This window comes from Sprattus sprattus (assembly GCF_963457725.1).
Source record: "Sprattus sprattus genome assembly, chromosome: 1".
NCBI classification, from domain to species: domain Eukaryota; kingdom Metazoa; phylum Chordata; class Actinopteri; order Clupeiformes; family Clupeidae; genus Sprattus; species Sprattus sprattus.
In genome coordinates, this window is record NC_137920.1 from 41,387,891 (window position 1) to 41,413,256 (window position 25,366).

General features: G+C 41.5%; 2 protein-coding genes across 2 annotated transcripts; both read left to right on the forward strand.

Moving 5' to 3' along the window:
* Nucleotides 1-296: 296 nt before the first annotated feature.
* slc22a7a (solute carrier family 22 member 7a) lies at nucleotides 297-3,784 on the forward strand (the record flags this gene model as incomplete). Its single annotated transcript, XM_080857561.1, has 9 exons — nucleotides 297-674; nucleotides 1,179-1,282; nucleotides 1,401-1,555; nucleotides 1,949-2,117; nucleotides 2,241-2,358; nucleotides 2,459-2,568; nucleotides 2,727-2,941; nucleotides 3,179-3,287; nucleotides 3,574-3,784. The coding sequence occupies 9 exons, from the start codon at nucleotides 297-299 to the stop codon at nucleotides 3,782-3,784; spliced, it is 1,569 nt and encodes a 522-aa protein (XP_080713687.1).
* A 1,251-nt stretch (nucleotides 3,785-5,035) lies between these two features.
* pex6 (peroxisomal biogenesis factor 6) lies at nucleotides 5,036-23,653 on the forward strand (the record flags this gene model as incomplete). Its single annotated transcript, XM_080856186.1, has 17 exons — nucleotides 5,036-6,256; nucleotides 6,683-6,852; nucleotides 6,963-7,046; nucleotides 7,133-7,226; nucleotides 7,348-7,484; nucleotides 7,673-7,784; nucleotides 8,034-8,236; nucleotides 15,202-15,388; nucleotides 15,677-15,753; nucleotides 18,656-18,788; nucleotides 19,031-19,236; nucleotides 19,820-19,881; nucleotides 20,176-20,284; nucleotides 20,906-21,022; nucleotides 21,379-21,456; nucleotides 21,698-21,837; nucleotides 22,912-23,653. The coding sequence occupies 17 exons, from the start codon at nucleotides 5,036-5,038 to the stop codon at nucleotides 23,046-23,048; spliced, it is 3,267 nt and encodes a 1,088-aa protein (XP_080712312.1). The 3' UTR covers nucleotides 23,049-23,653.
* Nucleotides 23,654-25,366: the final 1,713 nt, after the last annotated feature.

A 25,366-nucleotide genomic window follows, 5' to 3' on the forward strand; every position in this document is an offset into this window, starting at 1 on the left:
GTGACTAAGTGACTAACTTTCAAACAAAGAGCTATGTGTGTGCCCCCTCTCTCTGCAACCCAGTGGGATCCAAGCATGAGTAATGGAATGAGATGGTAGTGAGAAAGTCTGAACTTCATTGGTCAGACCAATGTTCCCCAATCAAGATCTCTGGCAAACTGAGCTGAAAATACTAAACAAGGTTTTTCTCTTCTTTTCCTGATTTTTGTGGGCTAGAAAGAGGGGAAACAAAACAATCACTGAAGCCACTACCACAGACATTTACATCAATTACTTTTCATTCCACAGTCCAAAGAATGAGGTTTGAAGAGGTCCTTGAGGAGGTTGGCAGCTTCTCCAAGTACCAGTTCCTCGTCCTGCACTTGCTGTGTTTACCACGTGTCATCCTGCCTTTAAACTTCCTCTTACACAGCTTCATCTCGGGTGTGCCGCCTCATCGTTGTGCCCTGCCACACCTTGGTGATGAGCTCCACGGTGGGCACATGGCTCTGGATGGCCAGGATGCCATGACCCTGAATCTGCCACTGGACCCTGATGGATCTTTGAGCTCTTGCCAAGCATATGCTGATCCTGAACTTGCATTCAACAACAGATCAAATGTGACAGTGCGATCGGCTTGTCCAAATGGATGGGTCTACAACCGAACACAGTTTTCCTCAACCACCGCTACTCAGGTACTGCAGTGTGTTATTACATTTCACTGTTTTGAATGACTTAATTTATTTAATTACTTAATTTTAAGTGATGTACGACAACCAACCAACAGTAAGTTATGGGTCTCTGTTACAATTAGACTTGTTGTAGCTTGATTGTTGTAAGTAACTTGCAGGTCGCTTTTGTTTAAAAAGTGTGTGCTAACTGAATATGTTGTAATAATAAACATAATGACTGTTTTATATTACTGTTTCTTGGATCATAGAATATTTTCACTTACTGACAATGTTCATAGAATCCCCTACTCAAAGTGTTCAATAAGCCTGGGCTTTTATTTGATTCATTCTGAAACAGTAACTGAATCTTGCACAATCAACTTTCAGTAAAGTGTAAAACATTCGTTACAGATGAGAATGGCACAGGTTCTACTTTCTCACATTATAAATTTAAATCTGCAACTGAATGAAGAAATGGACGTTGCAGATGTTTGTACACTATCTATATTTTAACTAATTTGTCAACAGTGGGATTTGGTCTGTGACAACAAAAAATATAACCAAGCATTAGCAACCTTCTTCTTCATTGGAGTGACCCTTGGTGCAGTGATATTCGGATACTTGTCAGATAAGTATGTTTTCACACAGTCCAAATTTAATTTAGTGTACATAATAGTAATTCTCACAAACAAATATATGTTTTTTAGGCATGGTCAAATTTAATAAGTGTTCATTAATCTTTGCTCTCAGGTTTGGACGGAGGCCACTGATCCTGGTGTCGTTTGTATCAAGCGCTGTGTTTGGCGTGGCGTCTGCTTTCTCTGTCTCGTACGCGATGTTTGCTGTAATGCGAACTCTATGCGGAGTCTCCCTGACTGGAATGTCAATCACCACTCTGGCCCTCAGTAATACTCCTCTGACTTCTCCGACCACCACATCACTCACTCATTTAGTGTTTCATGCTCATTTATGCTCTATGCTTGGACATGCTCAGTCTACTTTGTAATGTAAATTAAAATAAATAAATAAATAAATACAATCATATAACAACTCTCAGTGCTGGCAAAGGTTATAAGAAACTGTACCAGAGTTTATGCTGTAATACCATATAGTGAGAGCAGGGTTATCATGGACACACTATGAAAGGCTCTGCAAACCTGCTTGGGGACGCATACAACCTATTTTTCATCTTCTTACATGGTATTCATTCGATTAGGGAAATGTTAGTCTAACTGTGCCATCCATGTAGCCTGCATGCTAACATAATGCTGTCTAATCAGGTGTTGGTCCTCACACAGGTATTGAGTGGATAGACACAGAGCACCGCACGTTCACGGGCACTATCATCAGCCTAGCCTGGAGCGTGGGGAACATGCTTCTCGCTCTCCTGGCTTACTGCATCCGAGACTGGAGGCATCTCATGCTGGTGGTCACTTCACCCTGCCTGGCGGCCATCTTATCTTGGTGGTGAGATTCTCTTACTGGTCAGGGATGGCAGAGGGATACTCAGAGTTAATGAGCTAAGATTGTTTGGAGTGTACTGGCAGGATTTCTGACATGGGCACCCTTACTGTGACCTCTGAACTGCAGGTGGATCCCAGAGTCAGCCCGATGGCTTCTTGCTAATGGAAAGGTAGAAGAAGCCAAAAAATATCTGGAACAGTGTGCCAGGATGAACGGCAAGCACACAGCCAAACTGGATTCAGAGGTCAGAGGAACAGATACAAATAATAAAAACAGCATTTTCTGGTTACTGTGAAATGTTTTTATAAAGTGCTGCTGTTTAATGTCTCCCCTGTCTCCTGTAGACCCTCTCTAAGGTCACTGTTACTGAGGCTGCCAATAAGGACTACACTTACTTGGACCTTTGGAAGACACAGAAGATAAGAAAAATAACCATTTGTTCTGGATTGTTCTGGTATACATTTTCCAACTGAATATCATTAAGTGGTCAATAACTTAACATAACCTCCGTTATACTTTAAAATAACTGATAATCTTCCTGCACAAGTCTGTGTCCATGTTTCTTTCATCTCCTCTCCAAAACCATCCATTCCTCTTCCTTCTGCATCTCAGGTTTGCTGTGCCGTTCACCTACTACGGCATCAGTCTGAACATCACAGGGTTTGGTCTGAATATGTACCTCACCCATTTTGTGTATGCTGCCATTGAGGTGCCAGCTAAAGTGGGCACATACTTTGCTCTGGATCGCATTGGCAGGAGAAATGCCCAGGCGTACTCCCTCATTATAGCTGGGGCACTAATAGGAATCAATGCAGTCATACCAACAGGTATCATTTCAAGATCTTCCAAATCATGAATCCAGCATCATTCTATATACATTTAATTTAATTTCATATATATACTGTGTATTCACACTCAAGCAGTGTATTCATGATCATGTTAAAGGTTTATATCCATATTTATCAAATACATAACCTAAGACAAATAACCTTATAAACTATATCATACCATGAAAAATGATAAATAATTTGGTTGCACCATCCTATTTGTGTTTCCTGTTTAAGAGTACACAGTTGTGCGTTTATGCATAGCTGTCGCTGGTAAAGGCTTCTCAGAAGCTGCCTTCACAACAGCCTTCCTTTACACTGCTGAACTATACCCTACTCTTATCAGGTGAGTGGACAACAAGCAGGTAACTACAACTAACTATCAGGGCCATTTCTTGTGACCCTCTGGGCCACACGCAAGAGTCTGAGCATGGGCCCCCTAACCCTACCCCCTGCTGGAGATACATAATGATATATTGATTGTAATTACAAATGTGGGTATTTGGACACTTTATGCAGAATAATGTAAGAAAATATTTTGGAAGGCAAATGATGGTCTTACTGTCTTTAGTAGGGCTTTCCATATCTTCACTTGGTCAGCCTCATGGAGGTTCTCTTCCATTGCTCCACAGGCAGTGTGGTCTGGGCTACACGTCCTTCATCGGTCGCATTGGGGGTTCCCTGGCCCCTATGGTGATGCTGCTGGGAGACTTTTGGGTGTTTGCACCAGCACTGGTGTTTGCTCTCACTGCTGTCCTCGGTGGGAGTGTGGTGTTCCTGCTGCCTGAGACTATGAATGAGCGTTTACCTGAAAACATACTAGACGTGGAGGAAGGAAGGTAAGATTTGACAGGGGAGATCTTCATCACTTCAGATTTATTAGCTGTAGTTTGCTTCATGGATTGAATACACTAGAAAGTAGTGTGAAAGGTATCAAATTCTGGGAACACCATTAAATTGCACAATTGTAAGCAACCAGTTTTATAATCCCTTTCATGATATGTCTTGTCAACTGCATTGGACGATCATATCATGTATCAGAACTACAGATGAAAAATAAATGTCCATCTTCTGCTTCTGCTATACAGTAATGAACTATGTATCATTGTCTATCAATCTCCTCTAACTCTCAATCACTCTATCACTCTATTTCTCTACCACTCTGTCTCTCTGTCACTCTATTTCTCTATCTCTCTATCACTCTATCTCAGGCACAGATGTGCCTCAAGGAGCCAGACTACAGAGGTGGAGCTGAGTGGCCCCTGCCAATTAACAAGAGGAAAGATTCAGTAATGTAGCTTAAAAAGGCTAATGCTGTCTGAAGAACTTTTTTCTGATATTCCTGTTGCCTCTCATGAAGTTTTTACTCCCCATACAAATGAAGTATTATATGCTTTTTCAATGCTGTCTTGTGTGCAACCATTAAAGACATCAGGCATGACTAAAATGCATGGCAATTGATTGATTTGTTTTTTTGGCTGATTCAACCCCCCTTTTCCAATATTTACCAAATGTGACCTTGGCCTCTTTTCAAACTGTGTAGGTTGGCAGGTCATACTAAGGGGTCATATCAGACACATTATGATGATGGGAAACAGGAACTTTGGCCATGTCTCAAACCTATGGCTAACATGTGACCTACATCCCTCCGCCTTTGAATAGGAGCGCCCTCCAGAGCTGCAAGTATGATAGATGCAGACACTCTTAGGAAGTGGAAGTGAGAGCCAGTATGAGAACGGCATGGCAAAGAATCAGGATGCAGACCAGACACACACAAATACAAACAAATAAAAAATACTTTACTTTACTTTTTCAAGGTTCTAAAATAGCACTGGCAGAACTGACTTGTTTGTGTTATGTTTCCTCCATTCTGTTACACATTATGCACAAGTTGGTATCAATTGAAACTATACTCATAGTCCATTCCTTCTCCAAAAAAAACACTATCATGATGTTTGTTTGTCTAAGAAAAATACTAGCCCGTTACTAGCGTTTCATAGCGTTTCTCCAGATGAACCTCGGAGAAAACGACTTTTTGTCTCGAACGCAGCTTTGGCGTCCTTGCTCCTTCGTTGAGCAACTGCGCATGTGCAAATGAAAAACATGGCTGCTCCCGTCAGATTAGTGTGTTCTGAGGCGTTTCCACCCCATGTACCTGCTTTGGCCGTTCTTATCAATAGGCAACAGTTCATTCATTTCTTTCCAGGTTGCAAGGAATCGTCGTCCACGTTGTTGTATTCATACGGCAAGTCAAAACCGGGGATTCTGTTGTGTGCGTGTTTATTATCAGAGGAAGAAACGCCGAAGTGTGAGTCACCTGTGGTTTTGCACACCAGTCACAAACTAACGTTAAAAGTTTTTGCAAGTAAATTGTTCTTCAAACACTACGGACTTTTGAGGGAATCAAAAGGTGTCGTGCGTCTCTTTCAGCCACTGGTGTTAAGTAAAATTGTAGTTGGTGCGCGCAGTAAGCATAGCTTGAAGTGGGCTACCTCTGACAAGTTCTCAAATGGCTTACACGTTCTTGCAACATGTCAGGAGCAGGCACTTTTGGCCAGACAAGGAGATTCTCTGTCGTTACCTTTTCACCCGCTAGTCTTTGACGATACCGCGCAGTGTAACCATCTATCTGATTTGATTGTGTTGGAGTCCTGCCCTGTGACGCAAGGAGTCATCACCGCCAACACAAGTGTGGTGGTCACTGACTGTCGAGACATCGGTCCACATCAGACTTTGAATGAACAGCTGAACCACAATTCTACTCGTAACTTGATGCCTTTGATCGCTTCGGATTTTGCCCATTATGCCAATAGCCTTGGCAATGGAGACTCTTTGTTGGATAATACAGCATTAGTTAGCACTGGATTCTCTGGTTTCGTGCAGGCACTGGAATGCAGAGTTGATATCAGAGTTGTTGATATCCACAACATCTGCCAACAAGGTGGAATCATTTTCAGGGAGGGGCAAGATGCTATGTTGGACATGGACAACACAATCTTTCTCAGCAAGCATTTGCTGCTAAAACTAGGGCTGTTTAATGGTGAATGGGTGGTGGTGTCTACGTTGTGTGCACACTCTGATAGGACCAAGACATCAGTGAGTTTAGAGCCAACTCAAAGTCCTGAAAAACCAGAAAGCAAGAGGCCCTCCAAAGCCAGATTAGACAGACACTTAGCCCCGGTTGTGGTGGTAGACTTTGTTAAGTGTCCCAACACAGTTATCAGTGACAATGTTGGAGTCATCTCATTGGTCCACTGGTTTAATCTGACCAATGGAGAGCTGCTTCCTCGGGGGAACAAGACAGTGAAAATCAAGGTGAGCGAGTGTGACATCCACAAAAGTACTATTTGTGTGTTATTCAAAATTGTGTTTTATTTTGATAATACTGCCATCTTCTAATTTTATGAAGGTAATTTATTTTGACAAGAAATAAAGTGTTCCATGCCAGTAGAGCGGAAGTGATAACGTGATCTGGAGAACGTGTGATAATCGGTGAACTGAAGTTCAATAAAGAAACTGCGGAGAACGCAAGAGTTGAGAAACCGTTGCCCTGCCTCTTCAATTAATTTGCTGATATTTCAGAATATTATCTGTCAGTTAGGTGCCGTTGCTGCGGTACCTGTTACACGAGCCATATTGGCATAGAGCCTCGTCAGGAGATACAGCTTGCTATTTGGAAATGTGTCCATTATAATTAATACTGAAGATGTTTATTTTTCATGTTGCATTGGTTTTCCTTAGAGATGGAGTCCCTTGTCTACTTTGCCGGGACTTCAGCTGTCAGAGAGCTCCTCCCGGTCAGCCTCACCAAAGTTTGCCAAAGAGCTCCACATTGAGTTAGTGCGGTCACCAGGCTCCAGCTTACACAGGCTATATGATGGCCTTCTCCACCACTACTTTAGTACACCCAGGTTGGTAGTGATGTGCTTCCCTTCAGCCCAACCCTACCCCAATCAAACGAACACTATGTACTAGATCCCATTGTTCATAATATAATCATGTTTCTATGGCTCTTGTGAAGGCTGGTGTGGCAGGGGAGAGTCCTAAGTGTCCCTACAGCTGGACATCCTGAGGTTATAGAGACCTACTGTGAGGGCATTACAAGGTAATCACTTATCATTGAAAGGTAAATATGAATTTATTTATTTATTTTACATTTCAGCCTCTTTTGAAAATCTGCCATATCTGCAGGTGGCCAGTGTTGTGCTTTAAAGTGAAGAAAGTGTGTGGTACAGAAGACTCGGGACCCTATCTGGCAGATATAACACACTCTCGTCTGTACTTGGTGAGGAGAACCCCCTCCACAACACAAAGTTAGGGGTTTTATAATGTAAGTGACTGGAAGAGGTTCATCAAGAATCTTTACTAGTGTTTGTTCATTATTATAAGTGTTTCTGTCTGCACAGGAGGGCAGCACCAATAGTCAGGCTCCATGGGCTGGTTCAAATGAAGTGCCATCGTTTTGGACCAATATGTCACCTGCTGGGCTGTCAAGCACTGTAGAGCAACTAGTGACCATCATTCACCCCTTTGTCAGTGAAAGGTTAGTTAAAGAATAAGGTTGCTAGAACTTCTATATTACTTATATGGGTTTATCTGCAATTCAATTGAAAGTCTAATGTAGATTTAAACTGAAAAATCATAAATATTTATTTTGTCTTCATCTCTGAAGGCATGCCTCTGTGATTTAAACCTTTACACCTTTCACTGATTTCCTCTAACCCCCCAAAGCTCATCTGTATTCCAAGGGAGGGGCACCATCTTAATCGCAGGACCAAGTGGGTGTGGCAAGGTCACCGTTGTCAGGGCAACATGCAGGAGGCTGCACCTGCATCTGCTCAAGGTGACTTAGCTTAACAGCTTAAGCAAGACCTCTTGTCATCTGTGTTATCACAACCTTGCTTGTGGAGAAAAGTGAATTAAAAGGAAATGGGGAATTGTTTGCTACATTTACCACTAGACAGTGTCAGATTGTGTCTTGTCAGATTTGTCATGTCATTGTGATATCATGTTTCCCAATGTTTGTAACATGGAACAAAGCAAACAAAATGGCTGATTCCCTGGTTCTTCCCTTGTTCTTGTCCTTGTCCAGTATGACTGCGTCACCCTCTGCGCTGACACTGCGGCTGCCTCGGAGGCCAAGATGAGGTCTGCGTTTCAAAAGGCGGAGCTCCATCAGCCATGCATCCTGTTGCTTAGGAACGTCCAGCTGCTAGGGCAACCACGGGATGGCACAGAAACTGATGCCAGAGTGCTGGCTGCTCTGTGCCACTTGATAGAAAAGGCCCCGTCCAGGTAAGCTTGAGATACAAATGCTGTGTCTGCCACCATTGCAGACCCATTTATAGAGACAAGGCTATAATTACTTCTGTTATAAAAAATAACGGATGAAAAATGATAGTCACTAACAGTAACAGTAGTCACTATAGGTAAAATAGTGGTAAACAGTAAAATGGTAGTCACTAGTAACATATATAAACTAACATGCAGAAATGGTACCGGTGCATTCAACGTACGTGTTGAAGGCTTCAACGGAGATGCTTCCCATTCACTTTGAATGGGGTGACGTCATGCTTAACTAAATTGTGGTTCCGTTGCTTAGCTTTGCTTGCTGTAGAAAGTTTGGAAAAGTTCAACTTTTAAATCAGAAATGCAGGCGGCAACCAGAGATGGCAGACCAAACTCCCTAGGTGGTTGTATTTGTACATAAATGTAATTAAATGTTTTAATTTTTTTGCTTAAATTGTATCAAAGTTATATATGGGCCATTCTACCGAATTGGTGCAAAGTCAGGTCGGAAATATTTTGAATGTTTTTGTTTTATTCCCAAAACTTTGTCCGTATGTATATTGTTCCATATCTAAAGTACACATATCTAGTAAAAGAACAGTCAATTTTTATATTGTATTTTCAGAATGTGTTGGAATGTTTTTCCTCTTCCAAAAATTGTCACTACCGAAACATCACATTTACTATAGTAAAAAAGTATTATTATTGACCTGTTCAGATTGTGTTTCCTTCCCTTCTCTGAACAGTATTTTTACAAATATTTCTTGAAGGTTTTCACAATGAAATCCATAAAAATGAAATTTTTACCAAATTTTCAAGTTCAATTTATACAATTCATCAAAATCTAAGTGCAATATTTCTTTGTAAAATGCAAAATACTGATCATATTGATTCCAGAGTTGTTGATTGATGAAATTGAACATACATTAATCCAATCAGTATCATAACATTTTAGTTGATTACTCAATATACTTAATTTTTTACAAAACATCCTGTGTTTCGGTAGTGCTGCACTGTTTCGGTAGTGACATCCAGTGTTTCGGTAGTGACTGCACTGTTGGATGGATATTCATTTCTCTCCCAAAATCTTCCAAAAGGTGCTCTGGGCCGCCCTTTAGTCCACACAACACATTTATTTAAAAATTATGGGATTGAACTACTTACCATTTCATTTTGTCACTACCGAAATCATCAGGTCACTACCATATGTTTCGGTAGTGACTGTTTCGGTAGTGACAATTCTAGCTAACTTTAAGCATAAATAAAGAATTCTAGCAAGCACACGGCTTGCAAACAAATCTTTGAAGAAGTGTACACACATACAAACATAAGATTTTGCATAAAACTCCAAAAGGTTTACTTAATTGAAGAAAACATACGTTTCGGTAGTGACAATTCTTAAGGTTACACGTCGATTTTCAGACTTTGGAACACATTTATATAAAAACTATGGGATTTAGCTACTTACCATTCAACAATGAAGGACAGGGATGCAGTGTCACTGCATGGTCAAAAATGCAGGGTTGTGACTAAAACACAGGCTCAGCCAATGGACTAAAACTCTTGTGTTTCGGTAGTGTCATGAAAACTAGGGACATGATTTTTTGAGTATAGTTAATTGATTTAAAAATGAAACCCACAATAAATCTAAATATTCCAAGTTCTGTTTCAACCCAATCATAAAGATCTTTGAAATTAAATCATTGAAAAAAATCTAAAAAAATTGAAAAGTGTTATTTACAGCAAGGCTTTGAACCGGTTCACGGAACGAAAACGAAAACCAGAAACTTTTGATGTTTTGCTAGGAACAGAAACGAAACCAGAAACTTTCAAAAAAAATATGTTCCGGATCAGAATCGTTTACCTAAAATAATGGTAACCGGTTAATAACATTATTTTTTCGCTCTTTCACAAGATTCCTAAATGCAATATGATTGGTGATGTTCTCTTCCGGTCGTTAACTTAGATACTAGAGAACCGTGCCGCGCGCCGCCAGCTGGTAGCCTTATCGGATCAAATCTATGCACAAGCTGTAGCCACCAGTCTCTCAAACTCAATCTTAAGAAGAGGTAAATTTTGTACCAAGTATCTCACACATGTTTGTTTTAAATAGGAATTCTATAAGATAGGCTACGAATTTCCAATGCATTGTTGTAAAAATCTGCAGGGTCAAGTTAATGAAATTATAGCTAAGTTGGACATTTAGCATTGGCAGTAGACTACCTTGCTATTGCCCAGCATAACCGACCCTAGTTTGTTAAGTCTTTATTTAAAACATGGGCTAATACGGTAGTTCTCATATTTGGAATTTTAACTTTTTGTTCAGATGGGAAGACATTGCGAGAATCCTATGCGGCAGCATTATTCATTTGACCCCGCGACTAACAAATCCAAATACAACATTGAGGGATGTATGTAGATACCATTGTAGTTTTGTAATATTTGTATTGTCTCTGTTGACAAAAATGCACTGATTGGGCCCTGACAAGGTTTGGCCAAATGCTGTTATGTTTTGTTTGCCCAATAAACAACATAGCATACATTTTCCTTGTCTTAACTCATGTATAATACTTACAAAATGTCAGAATTACAGTTGCCGCTTACATAATGTAGCCTATAGTGCTTTTTTAATGTTTAATGACAGGATAGAGACATATAAGATTATTTTAAAGTCCTAATGATCAGTCTACTTATTTGTATGTCCCGCAGCTGACATGGATCGCTATTAACCGGTTCAGGAACTTTATTTTTTTGTTCTAACCGGTTCAGGAACGTCAATTCCAGGGTTGGAACGAAAACCGGAAACGTTAAAATACTGTTTCTGATCGGAACGAACCAATTAGGAAAAAATTCTGGTTCAAAGCCCTGATTTACAGGCATTGAAATTTAGATGTCAGGGTTGGGGACAGCTACTTCCCAATAGAAAGTACCCTATAAATGATGATTTTGTATATATTTAGCTTATCACTATCTCATTTAATGCATTGGGTTTATATAATCCATAACATTTTCTTAGTAAATATCTATGCCTAAATACCTAATTGTTTTGTAAATAGTTTTTATTGTTGAGGGACTGCATATTACACGAATTCGGTAGAATGGCCCATATAAGAAATAGACACTGTACAATGTTAACCCCCCGTTATTGTAACCAAAAAATACGTCTGAGGTGATTTGTGAGGCATCTAAAACAACTATCTAAAGTTCCACAGTGGTTAGCAATTTATGTGTGCTGCGTGATTGGTTGTTGAGCTATCATTCTCACTTTAAACATCTGTGTTATCAAACCCCCCTAAACATAGGGCCACCATCAAGCGCTAACTCAAAGCGTACAGGGAATGCGCTGTAAGTCTCTCTGAGGCTTCTGTATATAAAAGCTCTTGGTTCAGGTCATGGTATTGTGTACTCACATGGTCACCATCCCTTAAGGCTTTTTTATGGTACTCCGTACGACACGTTTTTGGGCACATAGGAACGCCTTCAGGTAGCTGGAACGCCTTCTCAGGTAGCTGAAACGCCCTCTCCGTGGTCTCTAGAGCCGTCGGACAGCTCTCCGTGTCCCCGCAAAAATTTCTGTCGGTCCGCTCATGGCGACGGATACTCCTTGGCCGTGATTGGCCCACTACGACATCATTTCAATACGACATCAGCTCCGGAAACTTGCATTTCTGGACCTAGCGTTTCCTGTTTAATTACCTTTATATCCATATATGAACAACAGCCACTGTCAAAGGTGCAGATCCTTTCCTTGAAAGTAAGTAGCCTACTGCCAGAGAACCAGCACGAGCGACAGCAATTAAAATATGTGTCCAAACGACCTGAGCCCCACGGAGTCAATGTCTCAACTGTTCATACTACTGACACATTGACGTATTTTATGAATAGCCTGCCTTTATTTAACTCCGGCATCAACATATACTACATGCACTCGCTCACACTCGCTGTGATGCACTGCACTCGCTGTGATGTGTTTTCCTTTCATTTCACAACGTATTTACTGTATAATTAACGATAGCAGTTGCCCCTTCGTAAACATTGCTACACATTTTATTTGCTTAAAACACACAAGTATATCCTAGGCTACTGTCAAATCAGAAAGAAAACAGCTGTCACTCGGCTATTACCTAACCAATACCTTTCAAACACGGTGAAAGAATGAAGGACAAATTAGTTGGGAATACTATCAACAGGTTGACTTCACTAGCCTACTTATAAAGATATTTCAAATATGGAATGTTCAATGCTTAATCGCGCCAGCCGCAGTATCTCAATTTGCCAAGATGATGAATATGGATTATCCGTGTGCTCTGCCCTGCTATTGTTTTAACAATAGGCCTACAATATTCCTTTTGTTTGAGTGTGGTTGTTTAGTGCGATATTCTAGTTAGGCTACTGTATATAAAGGAAGGCATTGCAACGGGAAAATCTCCTGAATCTCTTCTCATTGTGCTCCACCTGTCACGTCTCTGCGACCCACAAGTTGGGCTTCCACCACACTTCGAGACACGCTGCCGTTGGGGGAAATAATTACTATAGTTCATGTTTACTTGTATGAACTTTTAACTATTTCATGAAAGGTGTGGACTTGTACAACACTGTCAGTCGTTCAGATGTTGTGCCTATATCGTATCGTCTCGTCACATGATCAAATAGAGATTACAAAAATTACCCAGAAATCATTGCAAATCTGAATATGACGAAAATACCAAGGAAAATAAGAACGTATTCATTTAATTTAATCGTTTTTTAACAGTTTCTATAGTGAAAGATAAGCATATCATTTTGTTGTAGATTGCAACTATTTCTCCCACAAAAAATACCTACCATGAAAGAGATAAGTTTGCCCTTTCAGGTGTATATCTAACATTAGACAAAGCATGAAAGGTGTGTGTCTGCTGATACCTGTTGCATTGCAGTAGCGACAGCTGGTGAGAGGGAAGTAATTAAAAGTTGTGGAGGAGAGGGGAAGCCAACTAACGATTTCCATTGCACGAAAATGTCATGGGGTAGCTTGTCTTTCGGCACTTAAACCGTTACTCCCCCTACTGTTCTGGAAGAGAATTGTTTTCAGCACCCACAGCCGTTGGAGTACTATAAAGGGACACAAATGCTAACTAGTACGTACTATCCGGCCACCCGCCCACTGTCCAACTATCCGACACGACCGTTTTGAGTACTGTATAAGGGCCTTTAGTCAGTAAAAGAACCAGTATGCATTTTTCACAGAGAGCGGTTAACTTTTTTAATTCACATAAACAGTAATCTGTTAAACAGTCTGTATTTACTGTAAAGCTTGCCCTTCTAAACATTAGATCTCTTCTAAACAAATCATTTAAGGCCACACTAACCTGATTTTCATACTAACCGTGACGGAACCATGACAAACTGGCCTCCCGGCCAGACAAATCTGCCATTTGGAGCGTCTCTTACCGTCGCGGTTAGAATCCGCTCTCCAGAGTGGGTAGGTTGCAACCCTGCTATCAGACCCTGTCTGACCGCAAATCGGGTTGAATCCGCTAATCTGATGACGTAATTATCCCACGTGAACGCTGGAAGCTGTCAAGTAGTCACGTTCATTTGCTCATCTTCCCAATCGCAATAAAAACAAAAAATGTTAAGTCTTCTGTTCTGTTTATGGCTGGCAAACAACAATCTAAGAAGGGCACGTATTATTCACTGAGTTACCAAAGCAGTCTTCTTTATGGGGACTAATTAGCACTGCACTGAATTACATTAACATGAGTTATTGCTACACAATAACAATTACACAACTAATATTACTAGATACATATAATAGTGGACATTACACTAGGCAACATGGATCTCATTCATATCTCATCCAGTCGAAATCTTAACAGGATTGAACCCATCTTTATTACGGCGTATCAACATAACAGAACTTAGCGAAATCTCCGCTTAGCATGCTAATCACTACTAATAGCACTAGAAGGTAGCCCAAAATGTGGCATCTAATACACGATCTATCACAGTAGCAACTTCATGAAAACCCTTACTTTGTATGCACATAATGCATCATATACAGGTCGAACAATGATGATTTAAGCATTGGAAATGTATAAGGCACAGTATGGTCAACTACTTGGCGACAAACTGAACTCTTCAACTGAACTGAACACTTGGCGTCTTCTTCTCGGAGTCTTCTTCTCCGTTTCCGAAAGCACCCTTCACAGCGCCACCAACAGGCCTTGCATATGTACTACAGCAGATTCACCAGTTTCAATGGGTGTGTGTGGCCGCAGCACAGCGCAGCACAGCTTTGTCTGGCCGCGATTGACTAACCCCGAATCCGTTCCGGTCAGTGTGTATCTTAGGTTAGTGTGGCCTTGGCCTTAGTACAGATAGTATAGACAGAAGAGGAGGGGAGAATTTTTCAGTGTAAACATTGCTCATTTGGTGAGTTTTGTTAGTAATTATTTACTGGCCTCCAAAGCACTCGGCTAAAGGTTTTTTTGAGGAGCTAAGCAAACTTGCCCGTAATCAATATGGATTTTGATCTTGCATGTAGTGATAGACCTCAGTCAGGCAATGGTAGAAAAGTTAGGACCAAGGGTTTATTAACACTGATGCACGTCTAGGGAGAGAGAGCATGGCTTCACATAAAGATTCACCAGCTTCTCTCACCAAAAAAAATAAACTGTTTAACCCCTGAAAAGAGGATATAGGAAGACTGAAAAAAATTGGCGGAAATACAAACTCCAGATCCACTCTCAGCTGTAGCCAGTTTCAAATCGTGACTCAAGTCAGCTGTTCGAATATGCTTTTTGTTAACTGGTTTAAGGCATTCTACATTTTTTTTCATTTCATTTTCTATGTACTTTCATGTTCTTTTATCTGTACATTTGTAGGGTACTTTGAATGATCAATGTGTATGAATTGTGCTTTATAAATTAACCTGCCGTGCTCTGCTTTGGCTTGACTCTTTAGATGTCTGCCTCTTCCCTCACTCACAGGGTCATAGTGGTAGCCTCCGTGAGTAACCCAAAGGAGCTGTCCTCGGGTGCGCTGACTGCGTTTGTCCACCAGGTAGTGATTGAGCGCCCAACAGAGGAGCAGAGAAGAGCCCTGCTGAGCATGCTGAGTGAGGGGCTCCCCTTGGGGAAGAACGTCAACCTGAGCAGGCTGGCCCGGCAGACTGTGGTGAGACAGTCACTTTCATTATAAGGCCCTCTACTATTCACTGATTACAAATGCTGTTATGGCTTTTTTCTTTTGGAAGTATTGCAACAATGGCTAATTCTTCACTGTTCACAAGGAGTAGAATGCATAATATAATCTTAGTTATGCTGTATACCACACCACTGTCACATGCCACCTATTGGATAGTGTGTATATGAATGTGTACGTGAGGTGTTGTTACTGACCATTGCACATGTAAAAAGAAAATGTAAATTAAGTAAATTTATAGATAGTCTATCCTTCTCCTAGGGATTTGTCCTGGGAGGCCTTTGTGAGTTAATGACTCTGGCTGGAAAAGTAGCACACCAAAGGTTTCTGCAAACAAGGTTTGAGCTCAATTTACTTTGATAACTACCCCTATTTAGTGTCTGTATTTAAGCTTGAGGTATGTTTGAACTGAGGGTTCATCAGGGAGAAGATAACCAAAGATTTCATCAAATAAAACATTTGACAGGTCAAGAGTAGGGGTGCAACAAATAATCGTCTTAGTCGCCAAATAAGTTGCTAATGAATTTAATAGTCGTTTGTTGCCGACCTCATTGTGTGTTTTTCAGTTTTTTCATATTGACTCGAAATGCTCAGACGTCAGGCTGTCATTGGCAAAGCTGACTTTGCCTAGCATTGAAGCACATCAGTTATGGTGTACCAAAAGAGGAGGTGGCATGTTGCCTCTCTGGATGATGAAGAGTCGTCTCAATAAGTTAATTAGCTAGCTAGCATAGCTAATGGTAATGTTAAAAGCCATGTTTTGTTTTCTGTTTTGTTTTCTATTTCACTATTTGCATTATATTTTTTTAAATTATCATGAAAGGATCTCTTTGGAAGACACCAACTATAGTTCAGTATCAGTATGGTGGTTGTGGAGCAACCCGATGTGTACATAGACAATGCCACATTAAAGGAAACATCTTAAATATAATTTGACCTCTTGACCTGGCCTGTCAAAATTTGACGAAAGCGTATGGTTATCGTCTCTCTTTCAATTGATTTGCTGTAGTTTCAAAATGCTTGCAGAATTGTGTCGTATGGAGACAGGATTGTTAAAAGTTTGAATAAACATGTATGTAATTGTTTGAAATTATTTTATGTACAGTGGGGAAAATAAGTATTTGAACCCCTGCCGATTTTGCAAGTTTGGCCACTTTCAAAGAAATGTGTGATCTAGAATTGTAATGGTAGGTGTATTTCAACAGTGAGAAACAGAATATCAACAAAAAAATCCAGAAAACTGCATTTTACAAGATTTATGACTTTATTTGTATTTGATGCAAAAAAATAAGTATTTGAACCCCAAAGCAAACAGCAAGAATTCTGGCTCCCAATGACCAGTTATGTGCCCAAGAAGCACACAGATTAGTCCTCATTAGGTCTAACCAGGTATACCTGATCTCAACTGGTGACCTGTATAAAAGAAACCTGTCCAAAGAATCATACTTCACACTTTCAACCTCACCACCATGGGCAAGACCAAAGAGTTGTCCAAGGACGTCAGAGATAAGATTGTAGACCTGCACAAGGCTGAAATGGGCTACAAAACCATTGGCAAGCAGCTTGGTGAGAAGCAGACAACTATTGGTACGATTATTCATAAATGGAAGCAACACCAAACAACTGTCAAACGCTCTAGGTCTGGGGCTCCATGCAAGATATCCCCTCATGCGGTGTCGGTGATCATCCGAAAGGTGCAGAATAACCCCAGAACTACACAGGGGGAGCTTGTGAATGATCTCATGGCAGCTGGGACCACATTCACCAGGGCTCTGTTCCGTTTTCCATACCCTCCGTACCTACCATCCTTAGTTTGAGTATGTAGGGTGTTCAGATTTTGATCGCGGCGAAAAGAAGTATACCCAAAGGACCCGTATGTGTACTCATAACGGACAAAAAGCTGAGTGTGGAACCAGGGTACACTTTCCATTCTCAACGGCCGCCATCTTGTCTACGTAGCGGAAGAGACGGAGCCAAGCAGAGCTTTCAATCAATGGCGGACATAATGGCTACGGTGGCTACGATAGCAGAGTCAGAAGACCACAAGGCTACAGACCGTAAATGTCAATATCAGCAGTAATTAAACAACTGTACTGATATTAAATGTACTACTAACATGTCATTCTCAAATTAAAGCCAGTGACATGAGTATTTTGGTGTTTTTTAACGATGTATACGGACAGTTAGCATACCTAGCTAGCCTAGCTTGGTAGCATTACCATTGGTTCTGAATGGCAGTTATGCTAAGCAGCTGGCTATCCCCCCACCCGGGGCTGTAGTTAATTTCCGGTAAGTGCACCACGGAGTATTAGATTTGGAACAACACTCACCTGCTGAGAAAATGCGTACCTAGTAAGTGTGTACTGTGTACTGTGTACTGCGTATAAGTATACTCATGGAGTTATGGAAACGGAACATAGCACAAGAAAACCATTGGCAACACACTACGCCATAATTCTTTGAAGTATTGCAGCATTCGCAAGGTCCCCCTGCTCAAGGAAGCACATGTACAGGGCCATCTGAAGTTTGCCAATGTACACTTAAATGATTCTAAGGAGGATTGTGAGACAGGATGTGTCCAGATGAGACCAAAATCAAGCTCTTTGGCATCAACTAGGCTTGCCGCGTTTGGAGGGGGAAGAATGCTGAATATGACACCATCCCCACCGTCAAGCATGGTGGTGGAAATATTATGCTTTGGGCTGTTTCTCTGCCAAGGGTACAGGACGACTCCACTGCATCGAGGGGACTATGGATGGGGCCATGTAACGTGGAATATTGGGCTTGAACCTCATTCCCTCATTCCCTCCCATTGAAAACGCAACCTTAAGGATTTGGAGAGGATCTGCAAAGAGGAGTGGACCAAAATCCCTCCTGAGATGTGTGTAAACCTGGTGACCAACTACAAGAAATGTCTGACGTCTGTGCTTGCCAACAAGGGTTATTCCACCAAGTACTAAGTCATGTTTTGCTAGGGGTTCAAATACTTATTTTCTGCATCAAATGCAAATAAAGTCATAAATGTTATAAAATGCAGTTAACTGGATTTTTTTTTTTTATATTCTGTTTCTCACTGTTAAAATACACCTACCATACCAATTCTAGATCACACATTTCTTTGCAAGTGGCCAAACTTGCGAAATCGGCAGGGGTTCAAATACTTATTTTCCCCACTGTAGTTGTTTGATATGATTGTATAGATTGTATAGCATAACTATGATGATTCTGGCTGTACGGTAGCTTCCCTGGAGGAATGAGTCTGCAGCAGGAGGAGGACCTGTGTGCTTCAGGAGTGATGGTTCAGGCTGAAGACCTCAGCGTGGCTCTGGAGACCCTGCAGGAGATGCATTCACAGGCTCTAGGGGCCCCAAAGGTGAGGGGTCATTGTTACACCAGGTTTTCTATTTCTCGTAGCTTTACTGATCTTTCCCTTGTACGTCGCTTTGGACAAAAGCATCTGCTAAATGACTAAATGTAAATGTAAATGGGTCAGGTTGGGGATACATTTTAGGAGCTTTGCATATTGGCTTCCCTTTATTTAGTGGGCTGAAAATGATCAATCCAGTTTGGAGTTGATGGGTGTGCTGTATTTCCCACTCATCTCCCTGCTCTCAGATCCCCTCTGTGAGATGGCAGGACATCGGGGGGCTCCAGCAGGTGAAGAAGGACATCCTGGACACCATCCAGGTGCCTCTGGAGCACCCTGAGCTGGCCGCCCTGGGCCTGAGGAGGTCTGGAGTGCTCCTCTACGGCCCACCTGGCACTGGAAAGACTCTTCTGGCCAAGGCAGTGGCCACAGAATGCTCTCTGACTTTCCTGAGGTAGATGACCACATTGAAAAATGATACGAAAGACTTTTGAACATGTCATAGCAACAGACCAAATACCCGCAAATACTGAGATAGAGAACAAATACTGAGATCACATTGCCCTGTTCCAAGTTCCAAACTAGTTAGGGATCATCGACTTTATTTAAGCCTCTGAAGTGGGATTTTGGCAATTAAAAACATTACTGACAGTGTGGGCTTCTGCCCGTGACCTTACTGTTTTGGCTTGTGTGGCTCCCTCACCTACAAAGTGCTATTATGAGAGAAGCCAGATTCATGCTAGCTGGTTAGCATGATAATTTACGTATTTACACTTCTTCACATTCTGTTGCTGTTTCTAGTTAAAATTCTGTCATAGCACCTTTCAGTGAATATAAGTATATAAAATATAGCCAATCAGTTAAAATAATGCTGACCGCCCATGTGGATGAATGAACTGAACAACTTTGTCATGTGACCTAGCCCACTCTCCCCTTCTCATCATCAGTTGAACAAGTGTTTTTATCTTGTATGCAAAAGTTAATCTAGCAAACTCAAACTCATATTCTTACTAAGAATTCTGATTTTGACATTTTAGTGTCAAGGGGCCCGAGCTGCTGAATATGTATGTGGGCCAAAGTGAGGAGAATGTCAGAGAGGGTGAGTATGGGTGGATCAGCTCATCCTAGTAATATGATCCATGGATACAATCACAACTGTAGAGTTTGCCACTGAACAACTTCTTCATTTTATACATTTTATAATGTTATGATATGTTGAAACAACTGGTTTGATGATGAAACATCACGTGAATGTCTCTCTCTGTCTGTCTCTCTCGGTCTGTGTCTGGCTGTCTGTCTCTCTCTCTCTCTTTCTGTCTGTCTCTCTCTCTCTCTCTCTCTCTCTCTCTCTCTCTCTGCCGGTCTCTATCTGCCTCTCCTAATCCACCTCCAGTGTTCGCTACAGCCCGTGCTGCATCTCCCTGCATCATCTTCTTTGATGAGTTGGACTCACTGGCTCCCAACAGAGGCAGGAGTGGAGACTCAGGAGGCGTCATGGACAGGTAACTGGGTCTGTAACAGGGGGCCACATCCTGGCCTGTGGACAGGTACCTGGGTCTGTAACAGGGGGGCACATCCTGACCAGAACCAGCTCTGAACATCTGATGGCTGCATGTACACCTAAGGTCCCAAATGTATTCTCTGGACGAGACATGACTTGGGCACTGAACGTTTAGCCTTGGCCTCTGCACGAATGGTTACTGTAGTTGAAACCTTTTAGAATGAGCAGCATGTGCCAATCTTTCTGTTCTTTCTATTTGGAGATGAAGTTATTTCAGTCCATGTGCTTTTGTTCAGTAGCAGTGCACTAGCATGACACATTTGGTCTATGCCACTTGTGTGTGTATTTACACGGAAGTGTAAACCTAGCCTAAGGGTCTAATGTAGCATGAGTTATTCTTAGAAATCTCAGCTCTGTTGGTGAGCTCTGACCTTTATAATTATTATTTTAATTATCCTTAAAAGTCTCAGCTTTGGTGGTGAGCTCTTAACCTTATTGTTTAATATTTTAAATATTCTTTAAATTCTCATCTTTATTCTAACCTAGCCTAAGGGTCTACAGTAGCATGAATCATTCTTAGAAGTCTGAACTGTGTTCTTCAACTCTATGACCTTTTCTCCAGGGTTGTGTCTCAGCTGCTGGCAGAGCTTGATGGCCTCCATTCCACTGGTGATGTGTTTGTGATCGGAGCAACCAACCGCCCAGACCTGCTCGATCAATCCCTCCTCAGACCTGGAAGGTGGGCACTTCATGAAGATTATCAACAAGCACTATATTAAAATACTTCATATTTATTATCATCATTATCCTGGCACTTTTGTGTCCGTTAACATACAGAATTCACTCAACCTTCACGTCATAGTTGAGTTATTATTTGTATTTATGGAATATATAATGCATATATGTTTTAAGATGTTGAACTATACATTTGTTATAATTAGTAAGCTTTCACTTTAAAGTCCTAGCTGCTTTAAGTACTGTTATTTCCTTAAGGAAGTCCATATTTGATGTTGGTTGTCCAGTCTGGTATTAGCTGATCTCATTATCTCATGTCAGCCCTCATCATGTGTTATTTTTCCTTGACATATTCTTTAGGTTTGATAAACTGGTCTATGTTGGGATCAATGACGACAAGGACTCCCAGCTGCAAGTTCTGAAGGCCATCACAAGGAAGTATGTGTGTGAGCTAGCTTTTCTCCCATCTGTGATGCTATGCTTATCTGCCTAACACAGCATTGTCTTCTCCATGAAGTATGTATGTGAGCTAGTGTTTTCCCCATCTGTGACACTGTGTTTATCTGTCTAACACAGCGTTGCCTTCTGCAGTAAATATGTGTGTGAGCGGGTGTTTTCCCCATCTGTGACGCTGTGCTTATCTGCCTAACACAGCGTTCCCTTCTCCATGTGTGTTCAGGTTCAGGCTGGACCCTGGAGTGAGTCTGGCAGACGTGGTAGAGCTTTGCCCCCTGCGGATGACTGGTGCAGACCTCTATGCCCTCTGCTCTGACGCTATGATGGCGGCTGTGAAGAGGAAGATTCAGCGGATAAGTGAAGGTGGGTCTCTTATCTGGGTTTACTAAAGCAAGAAATGAGGCAACCGGTGTTAGAGCACTGTTGATGTGCTGTGGCCCCCGGTGTTAGAGCACTGTTGATGTGCACTGTTGATGTGCTGTGGCCCCCGGTGTTAGAGCACTGTTGATGTGCTGTGGCCCCCGGTGTTAGAGCACTGTTGATGTGCTGTGGCCCCCGGTGTTAGAGCACTGTTGATGTGCTGTGGCCCCCGGTGTTAGAGCACTGTTGATGTGCTGTGGCCCCCAGTGTTAGAGCACTGTTGATGTGCTGTGGCCCCCGGTGTTAGAGCACTGTTGATGTGCTGTTGCCCCCCGGTGTTAGAGCACTGTTGATGTGCTGTGGCCCCGGTGTTAGAGCACTGTTGATGTGCTGTGGCCCCCGGTGTTAGAGCACTGTTGATGTGCTGTGGCCCCCGGTGTTAGAGCACTGTTGATGTGCTGTGGCCCCCAGTGTAAGAGCACTGTTGATGTGCTGTGGCCCCCGGTGTTAGAGCACTGTTGATATGCTGTGGCAAGTGCTATTGCGCTCATGTGATCCTGAGAGTTTAACTGAATCAGTTCATCTTCAATGTCATGTTTACAAAATATAATGTTAGGGTATGCTTTAAGAAGGACTTCCTTTTTCAGGTGAAATAACGGTAAAACAAGGGTTCTGGATTAAAAAGAAATAACACTGATTTCAATTTTTAGGTTCAGAGTTGCAGAATTGATAATATTTTATTGTTTTTCTGTTAGTTTCACAAAAAAGTTGGCGCTAAAATTCTACTAATCTTTCATAAGTTCAATTTCAGTTTCAACTCTAGCACTGCCAAAAGACCCCAAAACTCGTAGTACAACGGAGTAGGTTTGACCACAGCACTCCTCTGTTTAGATGCCCTCTTATCAATAGCCACTTCTGCATGTACACGCACACCATCTAGTCCATGTCCTGGAGAAGAGAATGGAGAGAGGATGGAATACCGTCTTCTCTGATCTAGTTTTCTTTCCTCTTGTTCTTTTCGTCATCATTCCATCTCATTACCCCTTCTGTGTCTCCATCGTTCCCTGATCCCTCCAGGCCTGGAGGCAGAGGATGAAGAACTGTTGCTCTCCGCAGAGGATTTCCAGCAGGCTTTGTGCAATGTCCAGCCGTCCGTGTCCGAACAGGAGCTACTCAAGTACACACTTCTCCATCAGAAGCTCACTGCAAAGTAACACCAGTAGCACCCGTTCCACTCAGACTCACACACCCTCTGACTTCCATACGTCAGCCCCAGAAAATGGTCCACAACACACACACAAATGGAACACATATTTGCAGTTCCATAACAGTGCAAATTCAAATTTAGAAGCAGTCATAACCTAAATCCTGGTACTGCATACACACTTGAGTCAATAGAAATCCCCCCTACCAAACCATGTGGAAACACGCTCATCTCGGGTGCAAATCTTTGTTTTTAGCCTTTTTTCTATGCACTGTATTTGGTGACACTTTATATTAAGCACATTCTTTGAGTGCCGAAAAGACCTTGGCATGTTACAAAGAAGTGAATCTGCTTCTTAGATGACCTTGTGGACACTGGGTAGCAGGGCTGGGCGTTTCAAATTAAAGGTCCTGCAGCTGCTTCTTGCAGTTTCTTTGAGGAGTAGCACCAGACTGTGTACACAGTGTGGGACGTCCCCTTATGTCTCTGTGCTGTACTGCAACTATGTTGTGATTGGATCACAAAGGACAAAAGGACAAGTTAATATAAAGTGTTACCAAGTTTATTTAATGTAATGTTGTAAATAATGTCTAAAAATGTAAATGCAGAGAACTACTACTGAAAATTTAAATGACTTTGCACCTGCCATCACATGGTATCTTAAAATAAAAGATGAAGACACAGTGAACACAAAAACAATTTTTTTTTTATGGTATAAAATTTCTCATGTGTAAACTTTCAACCCGTGCAAGCTTCTTCAATTCTTGGTGCTCAATAGCACAAAACGTAGAGCACTTGTCCATGCTGGGCATTATAGCATAAATCTTCTTTTTGTCTAATTTACCTGAAATGAAATTAATGATGTCAAATGGACCTTTATTTGGTGTCACCTACGCATTAATCCTCAGATATAATTATCGCATTAATGGCACAACTTTGTTTTCTTACATTTTTCAATTCAGATCAAATTCTGTTTCTAAATTCTAAATTCCGTTTTATATCATCCTCTAGTCTGCACACTAGAGTCAATCAAAGTTCTGCTTTGATATTTTAATTCTTTAATAATAATCTGCAATCTCTCAGCTTTGTGTCTACTTTGCCGGATTCATTTCTTTGTGATTGTTTTGGTTGATCCCTTAAATTGATTTCAATTTAATTTGGTTTACTTGCTACTAGCCCGATGGATGAGTGCTGTTTTTTTTTTCAGCTGTTTTAATATTTTTTCCTCCATGCACTCAAACACAGTCACTTGGAACAAATCAGAAAAAAGAGAAATGCTCTGGCCAGAAAAGTATGGAGCAGAGAACACAGGCATAGAAGTCATTTGGTAAACAATTTCAAGTGTTCAAGTGTGACTTGAAATGTAAATAATGTACAGACACACTCATGGAAGGATAATGAACCATAACAGATGTGTATTTTAAAGAAAGGAGATGTACAAATGGCCTTTGGAAAAGATTGGAGTTTGGGCAAGTACATCTCCATTAATCAGGAGGTTTGGATTTCTGTGGTCGATCCCTTGTTTTAACATGTTTCACAGCCCTCTGTTGACTTTTGTTTTTAGTCCGTTGAGTCTGCAGAGTTTGAAATCTTAGTTCTTCCGTGTTGTCTTCCATGTTAAATCCAGGTAGGGTCAGTCTTCGGGCCAAGATCTCAAGTGAAATGTGGCATTCGATTGCAGGTTCTGCAAGACAAATTATTGATGGAAAATTGGATTTTTTTTTTTTATTAGATTTTTTGTTATACAAGAACTGATCAACCCAACTGATCACCGGTCAGACCATCCATTCCCCCCCCCCCACTTGTGTACAACAATATATTACTATGCCATGTTTTCCCAAGATTCAGGCCACCCCCTTCTAAATTCTAACCTTAGTAACTCCCAGATACTTCTATTTTGTATACAATTTTGTATACATTATTTTCGAATAGTGTCACACCACCACTGATTGGGTGTAATAGTTTGGGAGTCTTACATTGCAACAGGTAGCCATATTTACCGCTTACGTGGCCTTTGCTACTTTGGTACGCTTCATCCTTTTCCTCCGCATGAGCGTCACCTGAGGCCTCTTCAAGCCCGCGATGAGCAGCAGCAGTCTGGGCCGGGACTTGGTGAGCCAGCTTCTCAGTAGCGTGCCCTTAGGAAACCTTCACAGGGCAGAGGGGGGCATGGATGAGACGCTACTCCTTCTCTTAGGATACTCACATTACGGTTAGAATGGCACCAGAGGCGTCTTGGATAAGCAACTTAAACATGGTGGTTCTTTATAGTCAACAAACATAATCTAATCTCTCAAGCATGCTATTTTCTAGTCAAGGAAATATTCC